The 13,040-nt window shown below is 50.5% G+C and overlaps 1 protein-coding gene across 1 annotated transcript in view; it reads right to left on the bottom strand.

Annotated features, from left to right (window-relative positions):
• LOC109900043 (pseudokinase FAM20A) overlaps positions 1-11,991 on the bottom strand; it is a 31,273-nt gene extending 19,282 nt beyond the window's left edge. Inside the window, exons 1-3 of the mRNA XM_020495763.2 lie at positions 10,902-11,991; positions 3,845-4,038; positions 3,607-3,657 (exon numbers count right to left, since the gene is read on the bottom strand). Coding sequence (XP_020351352.1) covers positions 3,607-3,657; positions 3,845-4,038; positions 10,902-11,296 — 640 coding nt within the window. The 5' untranslated portion in view covers positions 11,297-11,991. The remainder of the gene's footprint in view (positions 1-3,606; positions 3,658-3,844; positions 4,039-10,901) is intronic.
• Between the last annotated feature and the right edge of the window lie 1,049 nt (positions 11,992-13,040).

The raw sequence follows: 13,040 nt of genomic DNA, 5'->3' as shown, positions 1-13,040 counted from the left end.
GCTTTGTCTCTCTCAGCTGGTCTCAGCTGCTGTGTCTCTCTCAGCTGCTCTCAGACTGCTGTGTCTCTCTCAGCTGCTCTCAGCTGCTTTGTCTCTCTCAGCTGCTCTCAGACCGCTGTGTCTCTCTCAGCTGCTCTCAGCTGCTGTCTCTCTCAGCTGCTCTCAGACTGCTGTGTCTCTCTCAGCTGCTCCCAGCTGCTATGTCTCTCTCAGCTGCTCTCAGCTGCTGTGTCTCTCTCAGCTGCTCTCAGCTGCTGTGTCTCTCTCAGCTGCTCTCAGACTGCTGTGTCTCTCTCAGCTGCTCTCAGCTGCTGTGTCTCTCTCAGCTGCTCTCAGCTGCTGTGTCTCTCTCAGCTGCTCTCAGACTGCTGTGTCTCTTGCAGCTGCTCTCAGCTGCTGTGTCTCTCTCAGCTGCTCTCAGCTGCTGTGTCTCTCTCAGCTGCTCTCAGACTGCTGTGTCTCTCTCAGCTGCTCTCAGACTGCTGTGTCTCTCAGCTGCTCTCAGACTGCTGTGTCTCTCTCAGCTGCCCTCAGACTGCTCTGTCTCTCTCAACTGCTCTCAGACTGCTGTGTCTCTCTCAGCTGCTCTCAGACTGCTGTGTCTCTCTCAACTGCTCTCAGCTGCTGTGTCTCTCTCAGCTGTCCTCAGACTGCTGTGTCTCTCAGATGTCCTCAGACTGCTGTGTCTCTCAGCTGTCCTCAGAATGCTGTGTCTCTCAGCTGTCATCAGACTGTTGTCTCTCAGCTGCCCTCAGCTGCTGTGTCTCTCTCAGCTGCCCTCAGCTGCTGTGTCTCTCTCAGCTGCCCTCAGCTGCTGTGTCTCTCTCAGCTGCCCTCAGACTGCTGTGTCTCTCTCAGCTGCTCCCAGACTGCTGTGTCTCTCTCAGCTGCTCTCAGACTGCTGTGTCTCTCTCAGCTGCTCTCAGCTGCTTTGTCTCTCTCAGCTGGTCTCAGCTGCTGTGTCTCTCTCAGCTGCTCTCAGACTGCTGTGTCTCTCTCAGCTGCTCTCAGCTGCTTTGTCTCTCTCAGCTGCTCTCAGACTGCTGTGTCTCTCTCAGCTGCTCTCAGCTGCTGTCTCTCTCAGCTGCTCTCAGACTGCTGTGTCTCTCTCAGCTGCTCCCAGCTGCTGTGTCTCTCTCAGCTGCTCTCAGCTGCTGTGTTTCTCTCAGCTGCTCTCAGCTGCTGTGTCTCTCTCAGCTGCTCTCAGACTGCTGTGTCTCTCTCAGCTGCTCTCAGACTGCTGTGTCTCTCGCAGCTGCTCTCAGCTGCTGTGTCTCTCTCAGCTGCTCTCAGCTGCTGTGTCTCTCTCAGCTGCTCTCAGACTGCTGTGTCTCTCTCAGCTGCTCTCAGACTGCTGTGTCTCTCTCAGCTGCTCTCAGACTGCTGTGTCTCTCTCAGCTGCCCTCAGACTGCTCTGTCTCTCTCAACTGCTCTCAGACTGCTGTGTCTCTCTCAGCTGCTCTCAGACTGCTGTGTCTCTCTCAACTGCTCTCAGCTGCTGTGTCTCTCTCAGCTGCCCTCAGACTGCTGTGTCTCTCTCAGCTGCCCTCAGACTGCTGTGTCTCTCTCAGCTGCTCTCAGCTGCTGTGTCTCTCTCAGCTGCCCTCAGACTGCTGTGTCTCTCTCTGCTGCTCTCAGTTGCTGTGTCTCTCTCAGCTGCTCTCAAACTGCTGTGTCTCTCTTGGCTGCTCTCAGACTGCTGTGTCTCTCTCAGCTGCTCTCAGACTGCTGTGTCTCTCTTGGCTGCTCTCAGACTGCTGTGTCTCTCTCAGCTGCTCTCAGACTGCTGTGTCTCCCTCAGCTGCTCTCAGAATGCCGTCTTGGCCAACCTTAGCTAGTTATAAAAACCTATCCAAAAAACACATAGTTGGTTTGGAATCTGACCCAAGTTAATTTTGAAGTTCCAATCCTTGTGGTTTATTGTTGACTCTGTTCAATATTATTTTCCCTGCTCTACATCTGTTTCTGCCTGGACCAAGTCCCAATGATAAGGCCAGATGGAGAACTACCTTCAGCAGGGTTTCTTTATGTCTCGGTACTCAGCATGCTGCGTCACAGAGCAAAGCTAACCAGTATTCATAAAGACACACGCTTCTCCTCCTGATTCCAGCTGATTCAGCTTAGTCTTCTGAAGTTGTATCTTATTCGTTGTTTACAATCTCTCTCTGCTGTGTTTAACTGGAGGGGAATCAAACAGACACAAACAAGCTTTGAAGAGCAAAGGGCACACTGTCGCTTTTCAGCCGTTCAAGAAGAATTGGTTGAAAAAGCCATGTACGAATAAAAGTAGGACGGAGGAACAGAGGATTTGTGTGTGTTGTCGCTGAGGTTGGAGCCACCAGTGTGTGTGTGTTGTCGCTGAGGTTGGAGCCACCAGTGTGTGTGTGTTGTCGCTGAGGTTGGAGCCACCAGTGTGTGTGTGTTGTCGCTGAGGTTGGAGCCACCAGTGTGTGTGTGTTGTCGCTGAGGTTGGAGCCACCAGTGTGTGTGTGTTGTCGCTGAGGTTGGAGCCACCAGTGTGTGTGTGTTGTCGCTGAGGTTGGAGCCACCAGTGTGTGTGTGTTGTCGCTGAGGTTGGAGCCACCAGTGTGTGTGTGTTGTCGCTGAGGTTGGAGCCACCAGTGTGTGTGTGTTGTCGCTGAGGTTGGAGCCACCAGTGTGTGTGTGTTGTCGCTGAGGTTGGAACCACCAGTGTGTGTGTGTTGTCGCTGAGGTTGGAGCCACCAGTGTGTGTGTGTTGTCGCTGAGGTTGGAACCACCAGTGTGTGTGTGGTGTGTGTGTGTGTGTGTGTGTCTGTCTGTCTGTCTGTCTGACTGTCTGCTGTGGCATCACCCCAATCTCTGGTGTGTAGACTGCTGTGGCATCACCCCAATCTCTGGTGTGTAGACTGCTGTGGCATCACCCCAATCTCTGGTGTGTAGACTGCTGTGGCATCACCCCAATCTCTGGTGTGTAGACTGCTGTGGCATCACCCCAATCTCTGGTGTGTAGACTGCTGTGGCATCACCCCAATCTCTGGTGTGTAGACTGCTGTGGCATCACCCCAATCTCTGGTGTGTAGACTGCTGTGGCATCACCCCAATCTCTGGTGTGTAGACTGCTGTGGCATCACCCCAATCTCTGGTGTGTAGACTGCTGTGGCATCACCCCAATCTCTGGTGTGTAGACTGCTGTGGCATCACCACACTCCTACTCTCTGAGATGAAGCTTTTTAAAGAACACTCTGCCTTTGACCTAAATGAGTCTGTCTCTGCTCTCTGCCTCCAGGGATGTGACTTATGAAGTTCTGGAGATGCTACTTTATGGGCCTTGGATGAAAACCAATGTCTTGTCAGTGGTGCAACAGGGTGTTCGGCTCTGATAGCACGACTGAGCACTGAAGGATATAACAGGGAGAAAGAAACTACAAAAGAACCAGTCATGAAGAGGACTGTGTCAACTGATTCTCTTTCCTCTCATTTCTCTCCCTGTTCTCCTCAAAACAACCATTGACACGCCAAAAGCATAATAGAACACGTTGTAAAAGGAATGTATGTTCGAACACAAAACACACAAATAATGCAGACACAGAACAGTGCAGCTATGTTGACATGACAGGACCTTACCCTGGGTACAGTCACATGCTCCTTTGAGGGCCTTTTCATCTTGAGTGTAATCTGCATAAAGACATTTCTGCAATGAATACCTATAACAATTATATAAATGGTTAATTCTTTAAGCACAAGGTCCTATAGCACCTACATGCACTGTTGACGGTGACGTTAATGCTCATATGAATTGTTATAACACTCATATGAATACCACTTATATGAATGGTTATAACTCCCACAAGACAGGTCCTACCTGCGCTGATGACAGTGGTGGCCTGCATGTCTTGCAGCAGGCGGGTGATGGCGGGGTCATCACGGGCGTACAGGGCATAGCGGTTGATGCCCAGGTGGAACTTCAGCCAGCTGGCCTCAGGGTCAAAGGTCACCTGGTGTTCCAGCATTGTCACGTTGAGGGCCGCTGCAGCCTCACTGTACAGCTTCATATGCCTAAGGGAAAGAGGTGGGGGGAGAGAGAGAGGGAGAGCGTGGGAGTGGGGTTAGGGTTATGCATAGCCTTGCCCTTGCTGTACAACATCATATTGTATGGCTGAGGGGGAAAGAGAGGTGGTCAAAATGAGGTCATGGTTAGGGTACGCCAAACGAGTTATCCTTGAAAACCTGCGATACGCACTGTGAAACTCATACAGTATCAAATCAAATCAAACTTTATTGAAAGCGCCTTTAAAAATCCAACTCCCACGGTCAGAGCAACAGTTGCTGCACAGGACCAACAATCATCCAAACTAGCATATTTCCATAGAGGAGAACAGACTGAGAGGGAGAACAGACTGAGAGGAGAACAGACAGAGGAGAACAGACAGAGGGAGAACAGACTGAGAGGAGAACAGACTGAGAGGAGAACAGACTGAGAGGAGAACAGACTGAGAGGAGAACAGACAGAGGGAGAACAGACTGAGAGGAGAACAGACTGAGAGGAGAACAGACAGAGGAGAACAGACAGAGGGAGAACAGACAGAGAGGAGAACAGACAGAGGAGAACAGACAGAGGGAGAACAGACAGAGAGGAGAACAGACTGAGAGGAGAACAGACAGAGGGAGAACAGACTGAGAGGAGAACAGACAGAGGAGAACAGACAGAGGGAGAACAGACTGAGAGGAGAACAACCAGAGAGGAGAACAGACAGAGGAGAACAGACAGAGGAGAACAGACAGAGGGAGAACAGACTGAGAGGAGAACAGACAGAGGGAGAACAGACTGAGAGGAGAACAGACAGAGGAGAACAGACAGAGGGAGAACAGACTGAGAGGAGAACAACCAGAGAGGAGAACAGACAGAGGAGAACAGACAGAGAGGAGAACAGACTGAGAGGAGAACAGACAGAGGGAGAACAGACAGAGAGGAGAACAGACTGAGAGGAGAACAGACAGAGCGAGAACGGACTGAGAGGAGAACAACCAGAGAGGAGAACAGACAGAGGGAGAACGGACTGAGAGGAGAACAGACAGAGGGAGAACAGACTGAGAGGAGAACAGACTGAGAGGAGAACAGACTGAGAGGAGAACAGACTGAGAGGAGAACAGACTGAGAGGAGAACAGACAGAGGGAGAACGGACTGAGAGGAGAACAACCAGAGAGGAGAACAGACAGAGGGAGAACGGACTGAGAGGAGAACAACCAGAGAGGAGAACAGACAGAGAGGAGAACAGACAGAGGGAGAACAGACTGAGAGGAGAACAACCAGAGAGGAGAACAGACAGAGGGAGAACAGACAGAGAGGAGAACAGACTGAGAGGAGAACAGACAGAGGAGAACAGACAGAGGGAGAACAGACTGAGAAGAGAACAGACTGAGAGGGAGAACAGACTGAGAGGAGAACAACCAGAGAGGAGAACAGACAGAGAGGAGAACAGACAGAACAGACTGAGAGGAGAACAGACTGAGAGGAGAACAGACTGAGAGGAGAACAGACTGAGAGGAGAACAGACTGAGAGGAGAACAGACAGAGGGAGAACAGACTGAGAGGAGAACAGACTGAGAGGAGAACAGACAGAGGGAGAACGGACTGAGAGGAGAACAACCAGAGAGGAGAACAGACAGAGGGAGAACAGACTGAGAGGAGAACAGACTGAGAGGAGAACAGACAGAGGGAGAACGGACTGAGAGGAGAACAACCAGAGAGGAGAACAGACAGAGGGAGAACAGACTGAGAGGAGAACAGACTGAGAGGAGAACAGACTGAGGGAGAACAGACTGAGAGGAGAACAGACTGAGAGGAGAACAGACTGAGAGGAGAACAGACAGAGGGAGAACAGAGTGAGAGGAGAACAGACTGAGATGAGAACAGACTGAGAGGAGAACAGACAGAGGGAGAACGGACTGAGAGGAGAACAGACTGAGAGGAGAACAGACAGAGGGAGAACGGACTGAGAGGAGAACAGACTGAGAGGAGAACAGACTGAGGGAGAACAGACTGAGAGGAGAACAGACTGAGAGGAGAACAGACTGAGAGGAGAACAGACAGAGGGAGAACAGAGTGAGAGGAGAACAGACTGAGAGGAGAACAGACTGAGAGGAGAACAGAGTGAGAGGAGAACAGACTGAGAGGAGAACAGACTGAGAGGAGAACAGACAGAGGGAGAACAGACTGAGAAGAGAACAGACTGAGAGGGAGAACGGACTGAGAGGAGAACAACCAGAGAGGAGAACAGACAGAGAGGAGAACAGACAGAGGGAGAACAGACTGAGAGGAGAACAGACTGAGAGGAGAACAGACAGAGGGAGAACAGAGTGAGAGGAGAACAGACTGAGAGGAGAACAGACTGAGAGGAGAACAGACAGAGGGAGAACAGACAGAGGGAGAACAGACTGAGAGGAGAACAGACTGAGAGGAGAACAGACAGAGGGAGAACGGACTGAGAGGAGAACAACCAGAGAGGAGAACAGACAGAGGGAGAACAGACTGAGAGGAGAACAGACTGAGAGGAGAACAGACTGAGGGAGAACAGACTGAGAGGAGAACAGACTGAGAGGAGAACAGACTGAGAGGAGAACAGACAGAGGGAGAACAGAGTGAGAGGAGAACAGACTGAGAGGAGAACAGACTGAGAGGAGAACAGACAGAGGGAGAACGGACTGAGAGGAGAACAGACTGAGAGGAGAACAGACAGAGGGAGAACGGACTGAGAGGAGAACAGACTGAGAGGAGAACAGACTGAGGGAGAACAGACTGAGAGGAGAACAGACTGAGAGGAGAACAGACTGAGAGGAGAACAGACAGAGGGAAAACAGAGTGAGAGGAGAACAGACTGAGAGGAGAACAGACTGAGAGGAGAACAGAGTGAGAGGAGAACAGACTGAGAGGAGAACAGACTGAGAGGAGAACAGACAGAGGGAGAACAGACTGAGAAGAGAACAGACTGAGAGGGAGAACGGACTGAGAGGAGAACAACCAGAGAGGAGAACAGACAGAGAGGAGAACAGACAGAGGGAGAACAGACTGAGAGGAGAACAGACTGAGAGGAGAACAGACAGAGGGAGAACAGAGTGAGAGGAGAACAGACTGAGAGGAGAACAGACTGAGAGGAGAACAGACAGAGAGGAGAACAGACTGAGAGGAGAACAGACAGAGGGAGAACAGAGTGAGAGGAGAACAGACTGAGAGGAGAACAGACTGAGAGGAGAACAGACTGAGAGGGAGAACAGACTGAGAGGAGAACAGACAGAGGGAGAACAGACTGCGAGGAGAACAGACTGAGAGGAGAACAGACTGAGAGGAGAACAGACTGAGAGGGAGAACAGACTGAGAGGAGAACAGACAGAGGGAGAACAGAGTGAGAGGAGAACAGACTGAGAGGAGAACAGACTGAGAGGAGAACAGACAGAGGGAGAACAGAGTGAGAGGAGAACAGACTGAGAGGGAGAACAGATTGAGAGGAGAACAGACTGAGAGGAGAAACAGACTGAGAGGAGAACAGACAGAGGGAAAACAGATTGAGAGGAGAACAGACTGAGAGGAGAACAGACAGAGAGGAGAACAGACTGAGAGGAGAACAGACAGAGGGAAAACAGATTGAGAGGAGAACAGACTGAGAGGAGAACAGACAGAGAGGAGAACAGACTGAGAGGATAACAGACAGAGAGGAGAACAGACTGAGAGGGAGAAACAGACAGAGGGAGAACAGAGTGAGAGGAGAACAGACTGAGAGGAGAACAGACTGAGAGGAGAACAGACAGAGGGAGAACGGACTGAGAGGAGAACAGACTGAGAGGAGAACAGACAGAGGGAGAACGGACTGAGAGGAGAACAGACTGAGAGGAGAACAGACTGAGGGAGAACAGACTGAGAGGAGAACAGACTGAGAGGAGAACAGACTGAGAGGAGAACAGACAGAGGGAGAACAGAGTGAGAGGAGAACAGACTGAGAGGAGAACAGACTGAGAGGAGAACAGAGTGAGAGGAGAACAGACTGAGAGGAGAACAGACTGAGAGGAGAACAGACAGAGGGAGAACAGACTGAGAAGAGAACAGACTGAGAGGGAGAACGGACTGAGAGGAGAACAACCAGAGAGGAGAACAGACAGAGAGGAGAACAGACAGAGGGAGAACAGACTGAGAGGAGAACAGACTGAGAGGAGAACAGACAGAGGGAGAACAGAGTGAGAGGAGAACAGACTGAGAGGAGAACAGACTGAGAGGAGAACAGACAGAGAGGAGAACAGACTGAGAGGAGAACAGACAGAGGGAGAACAGAGTGAGAGGAGAACAGACTGAGAGGAGAACAGACTGAGAGGAGAACAGACTGAGAGGGAGAACAGACTGAGAGGAGAACAGACAGAGGGAGAACAGACTGCGAGGAGAACAGACTGAGAGGAGAACAGACTGAGAGGAGAACAGACTGAGAGGGAGAACAGACTGAGAGGAGAACAGACAGAGGGAGAACAGAGTGAGAGGAGAACAGACTGAGAGGAGAACAGACTGAGAGGAGAACAGACAGAGGGAGAACAGAGTGAGAGGAGAACAGACTGAGAGGGAGAACAGATTGAGAGGAGAACAGACTGAGAGGAGAACAGACTGAGAGGAGAACAGACAGAGGGAAAACAGATTGAGAGGAGAACAGACTGAGAGGAGAACAGACAGAGAGGAGAACAGACTGAGAGGAGAACAGACAGAGGGAAAACAGATTGAGAGGAGAACAGACTGAGAGGAGAACAGACAGAGAGGAGAACAGACTGAGAGGATAACAGACAGAGAGGAGAACAGACTGAGAGGGAGAACAGACAGAGGGAGAACAGACTGAGAAGAGAACAGACTGAGAGGGAGAACGGACTGAGAGGAGAACAGACTGAGAGGAGAACAGACAGAGGGAGAACAGAGTGAGAGGAGAACAGACTGAGAGGGAGAACAGATTGAGAGGAGAACAGACTGAGAGGAGACCAGACTGAGAGGAGAACAGACTGAGAGGAGAACAGATTGAGAGGAGAACAGACTGAGAGGGAGAACAGACTGAGAGGAGAACAGACTGAGAGGGAGAACAGATTGAGAGGAGAACAGACTGAGAGGGAGAACAGACTGAGAGGAGAACAGACTGAGAGCGAGCACAGATTGAGAGGAGAACAGACTGAGAGGGAGAACAGACTGAGAGGAGAACAGATTGAGAGGAGAACAGACTGAGAGGAGAACAGATTGAGAGGGAGAACAGACTGAGAGGGAGAACAGACTGAGAGGAGAACAGATTGAGAGGGAGAACAGACTGAGAGGGAGAACAGACTGAGAGGAGAACAGATTGAGAGGGAGAACAGATTGAGAGGGAGAACAGACTGAGAGGAGAACAGACTGAGAGGAGAACAGATTGAGAGGGAGAACAGATTGAGAGGAGAACAGACTGAGAGGGAGAACAGACTGAGAGGAGAACAGATTGAGAGGGAGAACAGACTGAGAGGGAGAACAGACTGAGAGGGAGAACAGATTGAGAGGGAGAACAGATTGAGAGGGAGAACAGACTGAGAGGGAGAACAGGCTGAGAGGAGAACAGTCAAAGAGAAATGCAGAGTATTCTCTGAGGAAAACATTTGTAGTGGCAAAGTCTACACACCACCTCCCTCTTGGACTCTCTGACTCCCTGTCGGAGCTTCCAAGCTGTTCGCCCTCCCTTAGGAATCTCCCTTCCTTCCTCTCCTCCTCTCCTGACACTTCTGTATACATAACACCACAGAAACGGTATGGGCAGGAATCACTCCTGATCCAAAGCAAACATTCAGACTATTGAGGAGGCTGGGGAAGCATGTTGCATTGTTGCACTGTTGTGCCAGTTTTGACTGCGGTGAGTGGGAGGGTTGGTTGTTTCACTGTGTTTAAGGATCATCAGCTGTTGTGGTCAGATGATAGGAGGGGTCGTCAAAGCAAGTGTATTCATTCAGAGTATTCCTGACCCAACTGGCCCACAGTGACATGTCTGTGTAATCAGGAAGGCTGACCACAGACCACAACCAAATACCACAAACCCACAGACCAGGGAGCAAGCAGCTAGCTGCACAACCACATCACCCTCCTCTTTCAGTGCTCTTGATTCAGACTATGATAATGTATGCCACACACATGCACCATAACCATAGTGGTTGACCTGGAAGGTCTACAGTATACTATAACTGCCTATTTTCAGCGTCCAGATGAAACAGTCCAAACTGTCCCCAGAAGTCCCCCTAAAAACCATCCATCCTCTCACTAAGTGCATTTCTCTTCTGTTAACAAGCTGCTACAAGACACTCCCACTAATCCCTAGAGGAACCATTGTTATGTGCATGTTTAAAACACAGCTAAGGGAGAGAAATATTCTCTCTTCATATTTCTTGTGTTTTTCCACCATTGGAGCCCAAACAGGATTTCTCTGAGAGAAATGCCCTGTGATTGACAGGGTTAAACAGGACGAAGACAGCTACAGTCTGTTCAGCTCTTACTGGTTTAAAGGGTTTGATCGGGTTTAAGGGTCTTGTTTACCTAGCACAGGGAGATCCAGACATAGGCTCTCAATGACATGTGAGCGTTGCTACCAGCCCTCCATTAAATGCTGTTCATGACATCGACTTTAGAGACAGTTTATAGGATTAGTCTTTATGGGAAAATTGCTTGCCGAAGAGAAAAAGTGTTGAGTTGTTGACGTGCCTGTGCTTGAGTGCCTGTGCGTGTGTGTGTTTCTGCATGTGTCAGGGATCCACAGCCGTCGTGTCAGTGACCCTACCCCTCCACCACAGCCAAGCCACAGTAGGGAAAATGTCTAGTCCCACCAAACTAAATCACAACCATAAAACATTGAGAAAGGTCTAAACTCTGGTCTCTGTGTACTGTACTCACCGTTCCCAGCGCGAGACCTTCCTCCTGTAATACTCCATTAGCTCTTCAGACTGCATCAGCCTCTCTTCCAGCCCCAGCTCCGGTGTCTGAATGTTATACAGGGGGTGAGCAAACAGCCTCCCCAGCTTCGAGCCCCAATCTGTGGGGTCGTCCGTAGCTCCGACCCCCTTACCCTGGAGGTCTATGGAGGTGATGTTGGAGAACCAGGGGATAGTGAGGCCACTGTATCCAGCAAGGGTGAAGTTAGTCCCCCTGGAGGAGGGACAGAGGCAGGCTCCATTCCCTGGTCCTGGTTGTCTTTGGCGGAGCTTGGGGAGCAGGACGAAGTAGAGGTCAGCGGTGAAAATGGCTGTGAGGGTCACAGCCAGGAGCAGACGATCTCTTCTCATCATCATACTGGGAGGATGGAAGAGTGAGGAGACAAAGAGAGAGAGATGGAGGGGAGAGACAGAGAAATACAGGGAGATGGAGGGGAGAGACAGAGAGAGACCAGAGAGAATGATGGAGAGGAGAGACAAAGGTCAGATCCGGGTCTCTATCTGTATGTAATCTTCCTGGATGAAGGCGGTCAAAGCCCCAAACGTGTTGGACACAGTCAATGTTCCAGGTTCCAGGTACTTGTTCTGGCTCAGACCAGATGAGAGACTGTGTTGCTCACGCCAAGTGATAAGTTGCAATGTGGCTCCAAGCAGAGGTCCACTTGGCTTTGTTAAGAGAGTGTGTGTCCACCTCTTGTCAAAGCAGTATGTAGAGTGCAGTTCAGTTCTGCCTTCCTGGTCTTGCTCTGATGATGTGTGTGTATTTGTTGCTCGCTGTAAGTGGGAGGTTGCAGGTCTAAGTCCAGTGTGTGTGTATGTGTGTGAATATCCTGGCTGCCTTTCGTCCTCCTGAACACATTCCTCTTGATCTGGAACTGGCTCTGGCGAACAGTGTTCTCTGAGCAAAGAAATCTGAGTGCGTGTTTGTGTTTGGTGTGTTTCTGTCAACATATTTACAAGTGTTTGTGCATGTGTCTGAGTTGGTCTCTTTGTATGTGTGTGTGGTGTATGTGTGGTGTGTGTGTGTGTGTGTGGTGTGTGTGTGTGTGTGGTGTGTGTGTGTGTGTGGTGTGTGTGTATGTGTGGTGTGTGTGGTGTGTGTGTATGTGTGGTGTGTGTGTATGTGTGGTGTGTGTGGTGTGTGTGTATGTGTGGTGTGTGTGGTGTGTGTGTGTGGTGTATGTGTGTGTGTGGTGTATGTGTGGTGTGTGTGTGTATGTGTGGTGTGTGTGTGGTGTATGTGTGGTGTGTGTGTGTATGTGTGGTGTGTGTGTGTGTGTGGTGTGTGTGTATGTGTGGTGTGTGTGTGTGTGTGTGTGTGTGTGTGTGTGTGTGTGTGTGTGTGTGTGTGTGTGTGTGGTGTGTGTGTGTGGTGTGTGTGTATGTGTGGTGTGTGTGTGTGTGTGGTGTGTGTGCTAGGTAATCCTTCTCATTGTAATTGCCTTGTTTCTGGTCATGTCTTCTGTTCTCCTCTCCTCTGTTTTTTTTAAAAATTTTATGTATCCATTATTTTACCAGGTAAGTTGACTGAGAACACGTTCTCATTTACAGCAACGACCTGGGGAATAGTTACAGGGGAGAGGAGTGTCAGGTGTGAAAACAAACCCTTTCAACAACCTCTTAACACCCCCTCAACACCCTCCCAACCTCCCCTCAACACCCCCTCAACACCCTTCCCTCAACAACCCCTCAACAACCTCCCAACACCCTCTCAACAACCCCTCAACACGCTCTCAACACCCCCTCAACCACCCTTCAACACCCCCTTAACACTGTCTCAACATCCTCTCAACACCCTCTTAACACTCTCTCAACAACCCCTCAACAACCTCTCAACACCCTCTCAACCCCACCTCAACACCCCCTCAACACCCTCTCAACACCCCCCAATACCACCTCAACACACCCTCAACACCCCCTCAACAACCTCTCAACATGCCCTCAACAACCTCTCAACACCCCCTCAAAACCGCCCAAACAACCTCTCAACACCCACCCAATACCCCCTCAACACCCCTCAACAACCTCTCAACATCCCCTCAACCACCTCTCAACACCCCCTCAACAACCTCTCAACACCCCCTCAACAACCTCTCAACAC

Source organism: Oncorhynchus kisutch, linkage group LG11 (genome assembly GCF_002021735.2).
Source record: "Oncorhynchus kisutch isolate 150728-3 linkage group LG11, Okis_V2, whole genome shotgun sequence".
NCBI lineage: Eukaryota > Metazoa > Chordata > Actinopteri > Salmoniformes > Salmonidae > Oncorhynchus > Oncorhynchus kisutch.
This window is presented reverse-complemented; position numbering and strand designations above follow the sequence as displayed.